General features: G+C 47.8%; 1 protein-coding gene across 1 annotated transcript in view; it reads left to right on the plus strand.

The window, feature by feature from the left end:
• Positions 1-21146, plus strand: part of ENDOU (endonuclease, poly(U) specific) — a 74040-nt gene that overhangs the window by 28611 nt on the left and 24283 nt on the right. Inside the window, exons 6-8 of the mRNA XM_040340768.1 lie at positions 4756-4938; positions 11657-11804; positions 16274-16473. Coding sequence (XP_040196702.1) covers positions 4756-4938; positions 11657-11804; positions 16274-16473 — 531 coding nt within the window. The remainder of the gene's footprint in view (positions 1-4755; positions 4939-11656; positions 11805-16273; positions 16474-21146) is intronic.

A 21146-nucleotide genomic window follows, 5' to 3' on the forward strand; every position in this document is an offset into this window, starting at 1 on the left:
AGAAGAGGGGGAGCCATCAGGGTTAACAGGGCAGCCCAAGAAAGTGGCTTTAGTTTAGCTGTAAAGTTTCACATAGAATTCCTGCCCAGTATATGCAGTAATTGGAGTCAGGAAAGCTTGCTGTAAAGCTTCCTTCAGACAGGCAACCACCTTCTGAAAAGCGGTCTATGGTGGAAAGCTTTTTCAAAGCTGACAAATGCAGAGTATATTATATACACACTATATTGTCAAAAGTATTGGGATGCCTGTCTTTACACCCACATGAACTTTAATGGAATCCAGTCAACAGGGTTATATATAGTTTTGGCCCACCATTTGCAGCTATAACAGCTTTAACTCTTCTGGGAAGGCTGTCCACAAGGTTTAGAAGTGTGTCTATGGGAATGTTTGACCATTCTTCCAGAAGCGCATTCGTGAGGTCAGACACTGATGTTGGACAAGAAGGCCTGTCTCGCAGTCTCCGCTCTAATTCATCCCAAAGGTGTTCTATAAGGTTGAGGTCATGACTCTGTGCAGACCAGTCAAGTTCCTCCACCCCAAACTCGCTCATCCATGTCTTTATGGACCTTCGTTCCTTTTCCTGTACTTCTCGTTTTTCTTCTTAACCATTTTTCTGTATCCAACTCCGCTCACTATCCTACCGCTATGACTCCTCTTAACACATGCACCCCCTCTCCTTGTCTTTAGCTGGAGCAATGTTGCAGGCTGTTAGTGAAGACTTCACCACTGCCCCTCTGTTACCCTTCGTGGGTTCAGAGTGCAGCAGTGTGCTGTCCCTCAGGAAATGGACCATCCCCAAGCTTACAGCAAGCTGTGGCATAGGGGCTTTCCTTACCACACCACAGCCAGGAAAGCCGAGCTCTTCAGGCTCTTTTCTCACCACCAGTGACAGCTCAGCTGACACCCAGCAGACATCCCTGCAGTTGAATCCAGTGGCACCAGCAGTACAACGATTTGTACCCTCTGCATCACACATCACGGTTTAATCTATCACACAGCTTACTACAGTTCAGTCTCAATTGTGAGGCATCTAACATAAGATACTAATCATTACTCAGACCAATCCATTTGTACTACCGTACGTACGCATAACTCAGACAATGTTCTGCTTCACATACTCTCACAGCTCATTTCACATACCCTACTGCCCGATTCGAATCTAGTCGTGTCAGCGGCACAACGATCCGAATACTTGGCACGACAACACGATTCCATTATGTCATACAGCTTCCTGCAGCCCTGTCTCCATCGGGAGGCACCTGCCATAAGCTACCAGTCCTTACTCAGTCCATCCATTTATACGCTCGTACGTACTCACAATCTTAGACAATATGCAACTCTATTCCAACTATGGGACTTGCAACGTTAGCCAATGCCGGCTGCTTCACATTTAAGTCATAGGCCACAGAGCGCATCCTAAAGTCTTGTGCAACCTCAAGCAGCACAAACACCCCATGAATAGGCCGAGTGGAGGTCCAGTGGCTGGGGTTTTACCTTTCCTCACACCCGTATGCCTCACTGGAAGCCTTCCTGGTGCATGGATTTACGTTCTACACCGGCCTCATCACGCTACCCCACTCGACCCACATGTGCAGGAACCTCCTCTCTGCTGCCACTGACGAGCTAGTCATAGATCATTTATTACAGTTTAAACTGGACTGGGTGTTTCATCATCGGCCCCTTTTAGTGAATCACCTTTTACTTCTTAGAGAGTCAGTCCTATTGAGCTCGTCAAGGGCAATTTTTCAAATAAATGTCTGCACCTCATTTTTTTTACATCCCAAATTAAACTCCCTAATTTATTCCGAGGAGCTTTCCCTTAAATATGCATTGGTTGACCTAGCTATTCAAATCATTATTAGCCGAGGTACGGGTGCTTGGCTGTCCAGAGCGGACATTTCAGAAGTGTCCAGAATACTGCCCTTAGAGCCATCCCTCTGGTGGTGGCTTGGCATCAAATGGAAAGGCTTGTATTACTTCACCACCAAGTTGACTGTGGCCCGTGGCTGTTTGACACTTTATGCTGGTCAAACAACTGGTGACCCCAGATTAGACTTGGACAGATTAAGAGTGGTTTGGCAAATCTCAACGTGCCCATAGCAGAGAATAAAGTAGAAGGCCTGGCACAGTCCATCACTTTCCTAGGTATCACTCTTCAAACTTGACCCATGCAGGCCAGCCTTCCTCCCGGCAATTGGTTCAAATCAGGTTGGTTATTCACGACTTCACCCTATCACAAGGGTGTACTATGAGACAGCTACAATCCCTGCTAGGAATGCTTATTTGCAATGAGGATTATCCCTCAGGGGCGGTACTTCATTTCATGACTCTTGGTTTTCCTCTCTCAGGTATAAGACCCCAATCAAGTTCTCAGGCTGGACCTAGCAGCTATAGCAGATTTGACAATGTGGGTCAAATGTCTCGCAAACTGAAAACGGCATATCCATGTTTATTCTGTCGGCATTAGCTTTATTATCTCAGGTAGTTACGGATCATGCAGCCTCCACAGGCTTCTCTGCAATTTTTGGGCATTGCTGGTTCGCAGGACTGTGGCCACCAGAAATCCTCCTAATCCCCCGTTTTGTCAGTAATTTCAAACTATATCCCATTGTGGCAGCCGCTTAGGTCTGGGGTCATACCTGGACGGGACAAACGGTGGTCTTTGCCACAGATAACCAGGCCACGGCTGAAATTATAAGTAAAGGCAGGCCCAAGTCGCTTGCCATCATGTCCTTCCTATGCAGGCTGGTGCAGTTGTCCCTGCAGCATTAATTTAATGTTCACTGCATTTATATTCCTGGCAAGTGCAACGTCGCATTGTCCCGCGTTAACTTACTTCATTCTTTCACCATTTCTCCTACCCCTTGTTGGTCGCAGCTGACGATGGGTTAAATACACACCTTCACAAACGCGACCCATGTCATTAATCAGTCATTATCCCGCAACACACTGAAGGTCTATCACACCACTAGGAAAGTTTACTGCAGGTTTCTAGCCTCATGCCCCGGAGCAGCAAAAGGAGTCCTCACGCACATCCTAGCCTTTATATCATATTAATCCACAGGGCTGGCTTTATCTTAACATCATCAGGCTATAGGATAGAAGAAGATCCTGGACTGCCGCACTCCTTAAAACAATGTCTTTATTGTACAAATTAAATCGTAGCTACGAGTAAGAATCACGTGATGTGAAACATGTCAGCCACCTTTTTCCTGTTGTTCACTTCATTTTCACATCGCTTTGGTTGTTTTTTGGATTTCATTTGTACAATAAAGACATCGTTTTAAGGAGTGCGGCAGTCCAGGATCTTCTTCTATCCAATGCACCTGTGCATAGCCAGCACCCTTTTGGTTTAGTGGGATGGAAGCAAAGCCAAGGGATCAGCAGTTTTTAGAGCTGTATCATCTCTCAACATCAAGCTATATTCAGCTGGCATCCAGCATTTCTTGTCCTTACAGGACACCGGAAAGCCATCCTGCACGGCATCCAGAGCCATCAGCCTGTAGCCAATCGTTTACTCGTCACAAGTGCCATCTTTTAGGAACATGTCGACCATCCTTTCACGTTCCCCATTTGGGCTTCTACCCAGCCTGGTTATCCAAGTGGTCATCTACCTGGCCTTCTATGGCTTTGCTGCCTGCGAGATTACCTTTAGTGGCCCCGGTGACCAGATACTGTGCAGACTCCACCTGGCACGCTTTAAAGATCATGTCATTCTACACCTCGTAGTCTCCAAAACCTAACAATCCAACCCCAGGGTCGACATCAAGCTCTTCCAGACCAACACGGCTCGTGCCCAGTAGCGATACTTGACCGGTTATTGTCTCACCTACCTAGCCGAACTCCAGGCCGTTGCTACCTTTTCTGACCAGCCCCTGAGTGGCAGTCAGTTCATCAGGCACGTTATGATCCCCCTGGTTAACCTAGGCCTTGACCGCGGCTGGTATTCCGGTCACTCCTTTCAGACCGGAGCAGGCTCGGCCACGTCTCAGCACGGGGTACCAGACCATGTCATTATGAATTGGGTGGCTGGAAATCCGCCTGCTTCGGATCGGATGAACATGGACAGATGGTCCGTGTTCATCCGATCCCCCCCATAGGGGAGAGCGAAAATCTGACAGGGAGGTCCCTGCACAGTGTGCGGGGTCCGCCCTGTCATCTGGCGGCTCAGCGGGGATCAACAGAGCGATTCCCACTGAGTAAGCGGAGATTCACGAGGCGGATCATCACGGATCCGTCCCGTGTGAAAGAGGCCTAACAGTCAGTGACACCTGATACTGAAAGCCATCCACTGTGCAAAGTGTCAGCTACTGGCTCTCAAAGGGGAAGGGGGTATTATTGTATGCCCATGCTGTATGTGTATCAGTCTGGGGAATTTTATTTTACAAATTGTGGAAGGGATTAAGGACAGAAGCTTTCTATATAAATACAATTTACACAACATAGGATGGTGAAATAGGTAAGGACACCTATAATGAGAAAATATAAAAACTGCCATTACTGAACTCAACTTTTTTTTATGATAGTTGCTTTATTGTAATGTTAAGCCTATGGCATCAACACTTCTAGAGTCAATAACCCAGAACATGTGTGCAGATTTAGATTTCTACGTACAGGTACTTTGCTAACTGCATGTTTAGTAGTAGTAGTCAGTGACTCAGAAAGTAATGCCGACAAGCAACTGGCATTTTCAGAATGAGCTTGGGGATGGTAACGCATGCCTAAATACATCTGTTTTGACTGTAATCCATACAGATGCCTCCTGTAAGGGAAGATGTGGTGAAAAATATAACAAGAAAAATACATGCCACTGCAATAACAAGTGTTCTAAATTCAATAACTGCTGTACTGACTATAGTGACCTATGTGGTGGAGATACCAGCAGCACTGAAAAGAAGAACAAAGCAGCAACCAGTTCTGACAGCAGTTCCTATGGAGGTATGTAGTGTGACCACAGACTCCAAGGTTTCTCTAAATATAAGGTGGTGTGAGCAAATATGGTGCACTAAATTTCCTTCTCTGTGTACCATGCAGAGCACTGTTAGAGCACTGTGTGTGCCGCCATCTTGGATTCCTCCAGATGAGCTCCATTTGCTGTATCATATACCCTGTATATATAGTATGTGTGCTCCTCTTATAACCTTTGTTTACATTACACAGATTGTCATCAGGTTGGCTGCGGATTGGAAGAAAGCCGAAAGGAAAAAGCTGCAGTGTCACAGATAGGGGGGGGGGGGGGAATCAGGGTTGACAGAGCAGCCTAAGAAAGTGGCTTTAGTTTGGCTATAAAGTTTTCACATAGAATTTCTGCCCAGTGTATGCAGTAATTGGAGTCGGGAAAGCTTGCTGTAAAGCTTCCTTCAGACAGGCAACCACCTTCTGAAAAGCGGTCTGACAGGCTTTCATGACTGTTGTATAACAGATGAAGTTCATTACTCCCCCTTTAACTTACCTCCCAACTATTCAACTTACCCCCCCAGAAATTGAGACCACACCAATCTTATGGGTAAAAAGGCCGTAGCAGCCTAATTTATTTAACAAATATAAATATATAAAGTCTAACATAAACAACCCAAACATCTGTTAATTAACCTATATATCCACTTAGCATTGGTCTTTGCAGGAACTCATACCCTTGTGGCAAAACATATTGCACTGCGGTACCTTCCCAGTGTATTGATAGGCCTCCAGCCGACAAGCTGGCTCAGAGACAGCCACTGACCGCAGTGCCCCATTAACACTTCCCAGCTAACCTCCGTTAGCTGGAAACCACCATCAGGACCCATACCAACGCTAGTTCCCAAAAAAACTCTTCCTTCTGCCATATCTTCCTTCCCCTGCAAAGACCAACACCCGCCACAGCACCCAAGGGGAACAACCTTACCCTTGGGAGCCCCTCCACACCCGAAGCGCCCTCTGAATTCCATCCTGCAACCCCAAAACCCACAAGTCTATACCCATGTCATTCAGGTGTCCCCCATCGGTCCTCAGGTACTTCCAAGTCTCCCGCTTCAACTCCAAATGTCTAATGGCCAAACCCCCTTTCCTAACCATGAACCTGCTCACATTACTGTTAATCTTTTTCCTAGCCCTGTTCACCCCATCCACCGACCTGGCCATCCTCCAAGTCCTACGCGCCACCATGTCCGACCAAACAATGACCATATCAGGGAAGTCCCGCATCACACTTGATGTCCCGCGTAATGTCAATCATAGACCTAACCCCAGGTGGCCTATCCCTTTGCGCATAACGAAGCACTTCAGGGACAATCCTACCCCATACCATCCCAGGGATCCCCAGCCACCTAATGCAAGCCTCACTTCTAGAAAAACCCAACTGCCTGCCATCACCTCTCAGCGCCCCCCCCAGCAGACATAGGAATGGCCCATTATCCAGACCAGTCCCGCCACTAAACCTGAAATAGAAGAGGACACACAGCATACCATGACCACCAATACTGAAATCCACACACATAATCTGCAGCCCCCACCAGTCCTCCCACTATTCGGCTCACAGACCCACCACCAGGTGAGACCTAACGTATAACTGAAACCTCCTGGACTCCCACCGCCCAATACGTTTTACTGCCTCCCCATCCATACCACATCTGGCAGCCTCCGTCGCCGCCCCTATCCGGAAAGAGTGAGATGAAAACTCTGTCCCATCCAACCCCAATCTCCGCAAGCATTTTCTAAAAACAGCAATAAATTGAAAATGCGATAAAGGAGAACCATCCCGATGGACCAAAAAGGATCCCGTGACCAGCGGGCGGAAGACTAAAAAACCCTGAACGGACCCCACCAGACACAATGGAGAACCCGGGATAGCAAACACCTGTACCGACCTACCCTTCCCCAACTGATCTGTCTTTAATCTCCAGAAAAATAACGACAAAAACTCATCCCCACAAACCACATCCTGACTCCCAATTCCGCCCTGCACCCTCTTTAAAGGACTAACCAACTCCCATATCCTGAACGCCCCAAAAAATGCTAATAAAAATGCCACTTTAAACAATGCAGCCTCATAATCCGATGGACACACCCCACCCAGCAGAGCCACAATGCCCCCTATGATTTTGAATGTGACCGGCCTCCTGGTATCCCTGCGAACTACCGCCCGCCGATACCCTTTCACTGCCTGCCGTACCCAAAAATCTTTTGTAAAATCAATCTGCCCCTGCAATTTAAACCAAAATGCCAACCCAGTCAACTTTTTATTCACAACAGAAGCAGACACCCCCTCCTCCATCTGTCTCGCCAGATAGTACAGCACCAGTACCCGAACCGTCTCTCCTTCCGGTACTTCCTCGGCCTCCCGGACAAACGCCAACCAATCACACCATACCTTGTTGTAGGCCGACCATGTCGCCGCACTCACTGACCTCCTGATCCATCCAGTGATAACGTCAATGCTATCCCCCCCAACCATTCAGGACAAGGCACCCCCAGCTGCTCCGCGTCCGGCGCCAACTCTCGGAACCTGTCCCACTGGAAGCGAGATAACGCATCAGCTATAACATTGTCAACCCCCGGGAGATGCACCGCATGAATGAACACATTGAGCTGCAAGCACCGAAGAACCAGGTGTTGAAGCAACCTGATAACTGGCGGGGATGATGCCGACACCCTGTTAATCACCTGCACCACCCACAGATTGTCCCCATGAAAGCGCACCTTCAGATCCCTGAACGACGCTCCCCACAATTCGACCGCCAGTACCACCGGAAACAATTCCAACAACACTAGATTCTTCGTAAAATCAGCCTCAATCCATGACTTCGGCCAGGGCCCGGCACTCCACCGGCCCTGGAAAAACGCCCCAAAACCAGTGGAACCAGCAGCATCCGTAAAGAGCTCCAAGTCATAATTGCTCACCGGCCCAGACATCCATATCGCCCTACCATTGAAAGATTCCAAAAAACGCACACAATGCTTCGGAGACCCGATTCCCGCTGTACTAGCCGCAAGCCTGCGACTGAACACCCGCCCCATCGTCAAAATTTGACACGCAAAATTCAGCTTCCCCAAAAACGATTGGAGCACCCGCAGCTGAACCTTGCGCAGCCCCATCATCCCGGCGACCACCTTTTTCAAGACCGCCAACTTGTCTTCCGGCAACCGGCATTCCATGGCCCTTTCGAGTCCAGGACAATGCTCAGAAATGTGATGACCAACAGAATGCCAAATCACTCTGCAACGTGCTCCAACGTAGCGAGGAGCACCCTACAGATCCTGAAGGAAGACGGCCCAATGCAGAGGAAATCATCCAGGTAATGAATTATAGAACTCACCCCCGACACTTCCCTCACCACCCATTCAACAAATGAACTGAATAGCTCAAATAACGAACAGGAGATGGAACAACCCATCGGCAAGCACAGGTCAACGTAGAACTCCCCGTTCCAATGACACCCCAAAAACCGGAAACTCTCCGGGTGAACTGGGAGCAACCGGAATGCCTATTCCACGTCCACCTTGGTCATCAATGCCCCCTGACCGGACCGACGCACCCACCCCACCGCAGCGTCGAAAGATGTGTATGTCACTGAGCATTCCCCTGGATCAATGGCATCATTCACAGACCCGCCTTTGGGGAAAGACAGGTGGTGGATGAGCCTGAACTTGTTGGGTTCCTTCTTTGGCACCACCCCCAGCGGAGACACAACCAAATCAGGAAAAGGAGCAGTCGGGAAAGGCCCACCCATGCGACCCAGCGCCACCTTCTTCCATAGTTTCTCAGAAACCACCTCCGGATGTTGCATGGCCGAACGCAAATTCCGCGTCACAGGGGGGACAACCTGTAACGAACACAGAATCCGAAAACCTACAGAAAAACCCTCCTCCAACAACCGAGCCGCCCGCTTGTCAGGATACCTATCGAGGAACGGATGCATCCTTTCCACCATCACTGGAGTTCTCCCTCTTGTTACCAGCCTCGCCGGCACGGCCTTTCCCCTGTTTAAAGCACCTAGAAGCAGGGTGTGTCCCACCACACCCTGAGCACTCATGCTTGTATCGGCACATTCCCCCAAACTTGCAGGACCCTGTATTGTATTGCTAACACACCCCTTCTTGTTACTGGCCGAATGTCCCTGGGCTGAAGGTCCACCGGCCTCCCCCTGAAAAAACTAAGTCGGGGCCCGCGGAGTCGTCATCAGCCGCATCCACACCGTAATGTCCTTGTGGTCCCACCGCAGCTCCTTCCTTATCGTCCTACGCTGCCTAAATTTCTCATCGTATGTCAGCCAGCCCGTACCCCCGTACGTCCTGTATGCCTCATTTATGGAATCCTGATAGCAGAAAAGAGCCAAACAGTATTCCGGATGCTTTTCACCAATCACACTCGCCATGATAGAGAACGCTTGCAGCCAGTTGGCAAACGTTCCGGGGATCAACCTGTAATGCCTCTTTTCTTCATCCTCCTTTTTGGAATCATCAGTCTTTACCCTATCCAAATAGAATTTTTCTAAAGGCAGCAATGAGAAGATCTCCACATACTCACCCATCCATATCTTCTCCCGGACTTCCTGCTTCAGATGAGAGCCTAGAGGTCCCTCATAGCACACATATACCTCACATTTCGCCGCATCCGCTAACCTGATCACATCCTGCCTGCCCGTGGCTTCCACTGCCCCCACAACCGCCGCAGGCTCCTTTGCCACCACGGATGCGGGGGACACAACCATGGACACCGCGGTCAAGACCGCCACTGCCGGGGCCGATTCCCCCACCCCCGCGGCCCGATCTCCCCAACCCAGCTCCCTCTGCCGCTGCCCCCACTGGGCCCTGTACTGACCCACTGGACCTACCCCCCATAGGTATAAGTAAAGGTGCCTTACCGGGCTGCACAGGCGCTGACCCATCAGCCGACTGTCTGTTCTCCACCATTGCTGTCCGTCTGGAAAGGGGGACCACCTCCTCTTCTGACCCCGACAGATCACCAACCGACCTCTGCTCCATGCCCACCTCCTCCTCTTCCTCTGAAAAAAAGCCCGCCATGCGCGCCCGCCATGGCTGCCACTGGATCCGCCGACATCCGCCCCTCCTCCGCGCAGCATACCCGCTCACCGACTTCTGGACAGCCTTCCCAGGACCAGCGCACGGAGTCTCAGTCCTGGCCCCCTCCGCTCCCCTGGATCCACCGTCCCTCACCGCACCTTCTTCTGTCCCCAGCCGAAGCTCCAGAAGGCCTGGGAACAATCTGCTGCACCGCACCAGAAGTAGGCCTCACCACCTCCGACACCGCGAGAGGGGCGGGGCTAGCGCCATCCCGCTCCGTTCTGCCGCCTGCCGTATTTTGGCCGGCCACAGGGGTCCGCACAGGACTCCCCCCATCCCGACCCGCCGCCCGCTTCGGCAGTGGTCCTACCTGGGGCCTAGACGGTGCCCTGCTGCTTCTGGGACCGCGCATAACGGTCGGGAGAGAAACGCTCCGGCAGCCTCGATCTCCGCGTCCTCCAACTAATGCGGCCCTCAGCACCGACCCCCATCAACAGCTGTTGTAGCACAGGACCCAACGTGTCATCCACAGACGCCATGCTGCTAAACTTTCCCCTGCGCTCTGCTTGACCCACAATGGGAGGATCCACCTTTTATCAGTTTCCTCACCCCTCCCCTTCTGCCTCAAAGCCAAACCTCCTCAGTCTACACTAATTTCCCTGTTAACCCTGTCATGTCAGCCCTCCACCGATTCCACTGCATTTCATTGCACCAGGCTTTTCTGCTGTTACCAACTCCTGATGACTGTTTTAGGGATTACATTTTTTTTTTTAAATTGAATTCCTGAATGGCAATTTTTTCATTGCAGGACTGTGCTATAACTGTGAACCAAGCATTTTGGTTTATAGCTACAGTGTGGTCCCATTGATCTCAACGGGCGAGTTTGATGGGTGGTGCTACCTCTCAAACTACAGCCCGAGTTAAAAAATGCCATAGCCGTGAAAGCAAAGCATTGCAGCTGTGGCATGTGTACAGCCCTGTCAGGCTGTAATGTTAGCATTTGGATGGGTGGCAAAACTGTGGCTCAGCCGCTTGCTTTTGCCGCCCCTGCCAGCCACGCATTTTAAAGAGCCCTAAAGAACCTGTAATGCTTAGTATGCAAATGTCATCTGTCCTTGGCTCGGCTACTGGTTCACTGAAAAGTAGAAGTTTTTGCCGTGCTTTAGCAGCATTTTAACTGCGCTTTTGCGCCAGTTAAAGAACACAAAAAAAGACCAGTTTTGTGGCACTTTCGAAGCTTTGCCCATTCATTACAATGGCCAGGGGCTTATTGGGAGCGCTATTTACAGCCCGAGTGTGAAAAGACCTATTGCAATGAATGGGAGTCGCTTTTCAGGTGCTTTTCAAAGGTTATTTCTAGCACTAAAATGCCTGAAAACTGCCTCAGTGTAAAAGTGGACTTAGGAAATAGGTTAGACTTGATGGACTTGTGTCTTTTTTTTCAACCTCACCTACTACCATTGATTCCTATTGTGGTGATAGGTGCTACCTTGATCAGGAATAGAGATGGGCACGGGCATGTTGTATCACTTGATTCTATTTGCCATGCATGGCCATCCTTGTTTTATATACTGTATATTGCAAAGTCTCACATGAGGACTCTGAGGCCGCTTGTGTTAAACCAGCCCTTTCAGCTTGTGTCCTGTTGTTCTAGATGCTGATATCACTAATGAGGAGATAAAGGCAATATCTGAAAAGTTGTATCAATCAGACATTAACAAAGCAGCAGAATCAGATATCGTATTGAACAAACAGGAATTGGTAAAGAAAGATACGACTAGAGAAGACCTCTGTGATGAACCGTAAGTTATTCAAAATAAATGAACATTACTTTCTGAATGTACTTTTTTAAGAAAACGAATCTTACAGTGATTGTAAAGGTTCCCATTTAAAAACATTTAAATAAGGATGAGCTCCGGCATGTTCGCACAGCCCACGTGCAGAGTCCGCCAGGAAGTCGGCACTGCTCTGCGCTAATCACAGGCAGTGAGACATTGTCCCGATGTGCAGCTGCAGAGATTGGAAAACGTCTCGCTGCCTGTGATTAGCGAAGCGCAGTGCCGACTTTGTGGTGGGCTCTGCACATGGGCTGTGCGAACATGCCGGAGCTCATGGTTAAATAAAAATAACAAACATGTCATACTTACCTCCACTGTGCAGTTAATTTTGCACAGAGTGACCCCGATCCTCCTGTTCTGGGGTCCCACGGTGGTTCTTGCGGCTCCTCCCCGCATTCGATAACCCCCTTGGGGAAGCTCTCTCCCTAGGGGGTTACCTTGCAGGCACGCTCCCGTGTCATACACTTGGTATCCATAGACGCCGAGTGTATGACTCGGCCCCGCCCCCAGTGCCCTTATCATTGGATTTACTTGACAGCAGCGGGAGCCAATGGCTGTGCTGCTATCAATCTATTCAATGAAGAGCCGAGAAGCCGTGTGGAGAACGAAAATTCGGGATTCAGGTAAGTAAAACGGGGGGCTGGGGGGCCGGACACTGCAAGGTGTTTTTTTCCCTCCTTAATGCATTAAGGGGAAAAAACACAAAGGTTTACAACCTCTTTAAGGGATACGTTCACTTTAAGCGCACTCTCTTTAGCATACCTCTTACATTTTTGAGACTAGAATTAGACATTCTTTAGCCCTGTCATGCCTCCAGTTATGCTGATCATGAAGAATTAATAATGAAAAATGACTAGTTAAACCCACAAGTTTTTATTTTTATTTTTTTACCACTACTTTTCATTTATGCTGGATCTTCAAAATATCAAAAAATATCAAATGCAATAAAATAGTGGCGACCCCTGCTGCTGTTTATTAAACAAGAAAAGTTGCTGCAGCCCAGCGTGTTGATTATTTTCTTCAATGAAGTGCAACAAACTGGATCGGCACCTGGGGACTTTGCAGGGAAACCTGTGCTGAACCACTCACCTTGAATGGTATACCTGTCTTTTTGTGCAATAATATATTAGTTGGATGAAAGGTTATGTGTAGTACAACACATTGTAAAGTTAAATAGTATTTATTTGGTAGCTTTCTATAAATCAGAACAAGGAGAGGAGCAACTGAAGAGAAACAGGAATTTGGTTCCAAATCAGGGACAGTTAGTAACAAGGACATACACTTAGAACACCCCCAGTAACAAGGATGAGGAAGAATGTGTGCTTAAAAAATGATTGGTTAACAGGCTGATGTTATTTCAATGCTATTTTCTTCTTATAGTAGCATTTGAAAAAAACAAATTCTATTTATTTTTTAACGGTTGGATGAAAGTATAGTGCAATATTCCACTTTTGGTGACTGCAGAGCGCAGGGGTCAGTAGTATGTAAAGCATAGTGCAGCAGTGCAGTGTCTTCAGTGATTTCCAGTTTCTAGAGGGAGTTTCCCGGTATGATATATACATATCTAGCACTATTTCCGTAAGATCTGCTAAGTAAATTGCTGATCCTTTTGCTAGTAGTTTCCTTGCAGCAAATCACTCTTCAGGCTCATTAACTAGTCATTAACTGGACAACCCGAGTTAAAAAAGCCACAGTCGTGAAAAGCAAAGCATTGTAGCTGTGGCATGCGTACAGCCCTGTCAGGCTGCAATGTTAAGGATAGACTGAGCTTTATAGTAGCAACTATTATTTTTCTTCCTCTCTGGACAGTCCAAGCAAAGTCCTTTCACTAAGAATTAAATAGATTGAGCTCTTCCGGACACATGACACATTCTCCCCTGTAAACATGCGGACTCTAAAACAAAATAAATGGCAACAGCACACAGTCTCTAGGATCTCTCTCAGCAGTCTGTACTTACTACTGTCATTATTGGTTGCGCCCTTCCAATATCCTTCAGACGCTTCACCCATGTGGTATCAAACTATATCCTCAGACAACAGCCCCTTCAGTCAGTTTCAGCAACTCTCAAGGTAGCCCAACTGAGGCCTTGACAACCTGCAGCACATGGCAGAATGGCCCAGGGGGCAATCAGCCCCCTAGGCTATGATCTTCTAAGGGGAAAAAAACCTGGCTGCTCTCAGTCTCAGAGTTATACAGACTCCCAATCACCATCTGGGTACCTCTCTTCAAGGATTGGCCAGGGATGCATTAACATTCAGCTGCTGATTAAACTCTTCCTGCCTTTCTGGACCAACCAGGGGGGAAGCAGTCAATCCTGCAGCCACTGAAACACAGAACAGGCCAGAACACACAGACACAGTGATTACAGTGAGCCAACTAAATTTGCCTAACAACGAAATGCAGCTCCACTTGATAAAGTGAGTCAGAATTAAATGTAACTAATCCTAGTACCTACACATAGTGTAGGGTGCTACACATAGTTACATTGGTCCAAGCTGGGCCAATGTAACTATATAAATATATCCATACCTGAAAGTCTTCTAAGAAAAGTGTAAGTTCACCCCCCCCCCCCCCAAAAAAAAAGAAAGGTGAACTAACACCATATGTTTCTAAATCGTTAACACTTTGTTAGGACAGATGGTGTTTAAATCCAGTTTATAACTTATAATAAGATCTGCAGCACAGTAAAGCAGGAATGATTGTGGCAAACACCGCTGCCCAGCCCTCTCATAAACAAAGAGCACTAAGTAGGATTTTTCAGTGCTGGAGTTATCAAAAAAAAACAACTAAAGAGGTAATCCGCAGTTTTAAAATATTTTTAACAAATGCATTTGGCTGAAAACATGGAGATGCACTCTTAGGCCCCATACACACGATAGAATCCATCCGCTGAAAAATCCCAGCAAATGGGTTTCAGCGGATAGATCCTATGGTGTGTACACTCCAGCGGATCTGTTTCCGCGGATATTTCTCCCCTGGGATGGATTCCAGCAGATCGAATATTTGCTGACATACATGCCAAACAAATCCATCTGCTGGAATCCATCCCAACGGATGGATCCGCTGGTCTGTATAGACTCACCGGATCCATCCGTCCGAAGGGATCCCCCGCATGCATCATAATGATTCGACGCATGCGTGGAATTCCTTATATGACAGCGTCGCGCACGTCGCCGCGTCATAATCGCGGTGACGGCGCGACATTTCATCGCCAGAGGATTTCGGCTGCGGATTTCAATGCGATGGTGAGTACACTCCATCGCATTAAAATCTGCTGAAATCCTCGAGAGGATTTATCCGCGGAAACTGTCCGCTGGACCGTATCCGTGGATAAATCCTCCCGTGTGTATGGGGCCTAAGAGAGGTATTTACATTTAGAAAAGTGTTGGTTTTGGATACATATCAATGGTTTAAAAATACATGTACACATAAATTGTAGACGTAGCATCCTGGATGCTAGGCAAATTTTTATTTATGGTGTTTGTTTAAGTTGTTTAGTGCTGTTTGTTTGATCTAGTATGTTTAGGGTTTGACTGCTTCCCCCTGCTACTGGAAGAAGTTTCCAGAACATAGGGGTGTGAGAGTCAAATTACCAGCCTGAATATTTAACATGCCTTAGCCAATCCATGGAGGGGAGTGTCCAGAAGGTGGCCCGGGGAGATGCTAAACAGTTTGGCTCCCTGGAGAGATTGTTTTCTTCTTGTCAGGGAGGGTTTCAAAGCCTGTGGGCTGAGTATCTGTTCTCTGAGGTCTCAGTTGTGGCAGAGCTGGGGGCCTAAATAATTTTTTTTGAGGAGTTGGCTGTGGGATCTGGTCTAGATAAGGATTGTCTCTCTCACTTTGGTGGTGTCCTTGCGAGTACTGACCAGGCATTGTGATCCCTGGTGACTGTATGTTTTGAGATGTATTGTAAGTGCAAAAGTAGCTATGGACTGTAACAGATCACTGGGCATTCTCCTATGTTCTCAGCTGAATCCATGTATAAGAGCCTGGAGAAGAGTATCCTCCTGCTACTATGCTGCATTTTGGAGTATCACATGCCCTAACCTCTCTCCTGTTAACAACTCTTTAAGCAATAAATATTAAAAAAGGCATCCCCTAGACTGAGTTATTGGAGCTAGTGTGCATGGACTGAAGCTTGTGGGAAGAACCAACTACTGTATTACCAGTGGCCCCTCTGGGGGTAGCGCTCCATAAATAATGATAAAATAATAAAATAATTGAAAGGTAACATTTTCTTCCAGACATAGTATCCATACAAACTCCAATTTGAGTCTCATTTGTAACATTATGGGTACTTAGGAGTAAATAAGTGTGAAAATGAGTGCTTAGAAGATGGGCACTAATCATTATTGCATACATTTTCCAGCATGTTGGATCTCCGATTTGTAGTCTCTGGCTGAAAACCTGCACTTCCTTTTATTTTCTGCAGATTGTATAAGTTTGTGAATGAAGAATTGTTTAAAAAACCAACGTATTCCGCATTCCTAAACCTGCTGGACAATTATGACAGGAAGACAGGGATAGATGAAAGCTACAACCCACAGGAGGTGAAAGAGCAGGAACATTTCTTGCAGGAAGTGATGAAGACGAAACCTTTAAAGGAGCTTTATACGTTTTTCAACCAGAAAGGTAAGATGCATCACACAGTTGAAGTGCTTTACTGAAGGAAAATGCTAGTTGCCTGGCTGTCATCATAATGTAATGAATCCACTTCTTTCCTCATCACTGACCTGGAAAAGTATTCTGATCAGGAGTCCTGACTTCAGTCTGACTTCATTTATTACATTATTACCTTGTTCCAGGTCAGTGGCTCTGAATGCATTGTCAGAGGTTGATCATTGGATAAGTCATAATGAAATGTAACCAGCAATTTCAAAGCATGGACAGCAATAATAGTTCTAACCCAAAACTAGTATGGGTTAGAGTAAGGAATTGTTATCATTGTCAGAGATGCAACAGAGGCATTGAATTAAACATTATTAGGTAGATTCAGTAAGAGTTAGGCCGACTTATCAGTAGATAAGCCGACCTAACTCAGAATCTACGCCGACTTATGTTTAAGCGTATGCTCAAACAGAGATACGCTTAAACATATCTAAGATACGACGGCTTGTGCCGTCCTATCTTAGATTGCAATATTTTGGATGGCCGCTAGGTGGCGCTTCCATTGCGGTCGGCGTAGAATATGTAAATGAGGAGATACGCCGATTCACGAACGTACGCCCAGCCGACGCAGTACTTTTACGCCTTTACGTAAGAGATAGGCCGCTTAAAGTTAGAGCTAGGCCCTATTGGAATAGTAATGTCAAGTATGGCCGCCGTTCCCGCGTCGAAATTCGATTTTTTTACGTCGTTTGCGTAAGTCGTCCGTGAATCGGGATTTACGTTGTTTACGTCCACGTCTAAATCAATAGGCCCGCGCGGCGTACTTACCCCAATGCACACTGGGAAATGTAGGAGCTCGGCGCATGCGCAGTTCGTAAAAAACGTAAGGTCAAGCACAATTAGCATACAACACGCCCCCCTAACACACATTTGAATTAGGCGCCCTTACGCCCGCCGATTTAGGCTACGCCGCCGTAACTTAGCAGGTAAGTACATTGTGAATCATGTACTTGCCTAGCTAACTTACAGCGGCGTAGCTTAAATGCCTTAAGCTACGCCGCCGCAAAGTTAGGAAAATGTAACTGAATCTAGCTAAAAAAGTGAAAATTTCCATATTCCAGAACAAGTGATCCTACTAAAAGACCCCCCTCACCTATTTTTCCAGTGACAACTGTAAAATGTTCTTTTTTCTGTCACTTTCTGCCCTGGTGATAATCATCAGTAGGATGAATATTGAGGGTGAATATCTCCCCAGTAGGACAAGCACCAGAAAAAAACACAACAGAGGTTCGAACCCTTCCACACATCATCTAAAACCAAAAAAGGTTTGGCTAAAGGTTGGCTTCGCACCTAAGCATTGTGTTACCTCAATGCATTAGTACTCACCGCCGCTAAACAATAATTTGTGTTGAAACGAAAGAATGCACTTACATGTAAAATAAAACCAAACAGGAGCTTCTGAATGGCCGCGGCCAGTGTGAGATGTCTGGGAAGAATATAAACAAATACCACTGTGCTAACATAGGGATCCCTCCCCCTGCAGGAGCTGACTGCATGTGGACAGGAGAGATCCCTATCTTAGCACAGTGGTATTTGTTTATATTCCTCCCAGACATCTCACACTGGCCGAGGCCATTCAGAAGCTCCTGTTTGGTTTTATCTTACATTACATCTGGGTGCATTTTTATAGTTTTTTTTTTAGTGGTGAGCACTATGGTTTGCTCCTTTTGTATTTGAGAGGTGGATATTCTTTGTGGTCAATTTCATCAAGTAATGTGATTGTGAAGCTAGGTCTGGTGGTTCCTCTAATTCAGGGGTTTCAAACTGGTGGCCTTCCAGTTGTTGCAGAAGTCCCATGAGGCATTGCAAGGCTGACAGTTACACGTGTATCGCCCTCTACCATAGGTAGGTGCTGAGGTGAGTTTTTTTGGTGATAGCTGCCAGGCAGGCCTATGCTGCATGCTAGGCCTGTTTGTTTTGACCTGGAGGGCAGGGAGTGGTTAGTGTAGCAGTGGTTGTGACCATCTGTCTTTCAGTTCTTGGGCGCCTCCCTTGCTTCCAGGGAGAATGTTCTGTAAGAGTGGCATGGCTGGGAATTGGAGTGACAGGGAGCTCATGTGAGGAGCCCTGACCAATCCCCAAATGGAATTGGCAGGGGGCAGGCCTCCTACTTAAGCTCAGGTCCAGCCCACTGGAGGGGAGATGTCGGCTGGGCAAAGTGAAGAATAGAGTGTTAGACTGCAGCAGGAGGCCCATCCCCATCTGGGGGGGTGTGGGCATCGACGGAGGAGCTAAGGAGATGGGAGGAAGCCTCTCTCCTTACACGGTCATGGAGGTGTTCTGGAACAGAGGAGCTGGAGAAGCAATTGGTACGCATGGCTGGGTAAATTCTTCACCAAGGACTCAGGGTGGGAGAAGTTCGGTGAGTGAGGCACACTGGATATCTGGAGGAGGCATACCAGGGGAGCTGGGTGCAAGGCCAGAGGAGAGACTGTGGAGTTTTGTGTCAAATCGCTGTGGACTGAGGGCACAGGGTTTGCAAATAGGACTGGCTGGGATCAGTAGTACACCAACCATTTAAAGCTGCTAAATACTAGGCCATCAAACAAGGGGTACTGCATGCCCCTGGTCTATCAAAGTTTCAGAAAGGCCAGAAACCACCAGGGAATATTTAGAGTGATCCCTGGTGCAGTCTGAAGATGATGGGGCAGAAAGACTAACATTGGGACAGTAAAAGTTTGTGCAGGAGGAGTAACAGTCTGCAGAGTTTGTGCAGAGGAGGAATCAAAGTTGGGACTGTCAATGTTAGAGTCTATCATTTTCTAAGTGCTCTATCTGAGATGCGCAAAGCGCAACAGATTCAACAATTATTCAAGTATTATGGCAAAATTTTAACTGTTCTATGGGCATCCCATCCCCTTTCCACCAACCAAGTTATACCCCCAAAAAAACAAAAACAAAAGCAAATGACTATTCATTGACTACTGGAGAGTCAAGTATGGAGGTCTGGCAGCGGGTTGAACATGGTGGATGATAGTAACTAGTAGCAACCTTCCGCTACACAGGCATGACTCCCACAGGCAGAGGCATGATCTCAGATAGCAAGGATACTTACCACACATTTGTGGCAGTATTGAATTGTATGTCTGTTAACTTGTTTCACATTTTCACTGGCATGTTGCACATTTGCAGAGCACTTGAAACACAAGTTCTAGTTGACACTTTTCCAATTTGTAGCAAATTTGTGTGGCAAGTCTCTAGCAAAATCAGAGTTTCAGTGGTGAGTCTACAGCAAGAGCTCTGCAAGTCTACAGCATGAAAATTCAGCCACAGTGACCCCCTGTGGTGGGATGGCCATTGCACAACATAACTCAACCAGAACTTGCAGCAGACTTGCAGAATGTTTGCAAAGAAAGTTGATCTGGAGTCATGCAATGCAGACTTGCTGCAATTGTGCAACAATCTTGTGAAGCCTGGCAAGTCTAGCAATAGCTTAGCAAGTAATTTTCAAACTTGCAGCACAATTGCTTGCTATCTGAGATGGGACTTGTAGTTCCACAACAGCTAGAGGGCCGCCAGTTTGAGACCCCTGCTCTAATTGTTTGCATAAACAAAGCAGAATGAAGATGTTCCCTGGTTCTCCTAGTGCTAGCTAACATTCTAAACTAGGGTGCCCACGTGTCCCGGATTGCCCGGGACTGTCCCTTAATTGGCATCTGTGTCCCTGTTCCCGGATGCCTTCATTCAGGGACAATACAATGTCCCGGAATGAAGCACTGGGTAAAGTCATTATGAATTCAGCAGAGTCTGAGCCGCGGTAGCGCTGTCTCCGGCATGCAGAACCACCTCCCCATGACTTTTATTGTGCTCACTGGTTGCTACAGCCGCTTGGCTTGTAGCAACCAGTGACATCACGGCTGCAGTGCACCCCCTCTGTTCAGAACTGAAAGCGCGGGAGGATTTCACTTCCTCCTCCGCGCTTCTGCTCTGTCTGCCTCCTGGGAACCAAAGCAGCTGAGCTCCGAGGCTGCCCCCTGACATACCAGAGAGGGACACAGCTTCTGATCTGAGAGGGAGAGCAGCATCATCACCTGAGGACAACAGAGAGTGGAGCCCCGGGGAGAAGCAGAAGGCTGACTGGAAGGAACAGCACGAGAGGGAGTGAGAGAAGACCTGAGCAGCAGTGACATCCTCCCAGAGCCTGCACACCTTCTCCCAACGTCTGCTCCAGCAGTGCCTGTCATCAAGGCTGACAGAGAGGACAAGGATGGTCTGGAGGTAGGTGCATACGTCACACACACCTACCCACAGACAGGGGCTGGGACAGGGGGTACAGGAAGGACTGCAGGCCAGCTTAGGGGTTCAATTTCACTCACCCCCCCCCCCCTCTCTCTCCCATCCCCCTCTCTCTCCCATCCCCCTCTCTCTCTCACCCCTTCTCTCTCTCTCTCTCTCTCTCTCTCCCACCCCTTCTCTCTCTCTCTCTCTCCCACCCCCCTCTCTCTCTCCCACCCCTTCTCTCTCTCTCTCTCCCCTTCTCTCTCTCTCTTCCACCCCTTCTCTCTCTCTCTCTCTCTCTCTCTCTCTCTCTCTCTCTCCCCTTCTCTCTCTCTCCCACCCCTTCTCTCTCTCTCTCTCTCTCTCCCACCCCCCTCTCTCTCTTCCACCCCTTCTCTCTCTCTCTCTCTCCCCTTCTC

Source organism: Rana temporaria, chromosome 2 (genome assembly GCF_905171775.1).
Source record: "Rana temporaria chromosome 2, aRanTem1.1, whole genome shotgun sequence".
Taxonomy (NCBI): domain Eukaryota; kingdom Metazoa; phylum Chordata; class Amphibia; order Anura; family Ranidae; genus Rana; species Rana temporaria.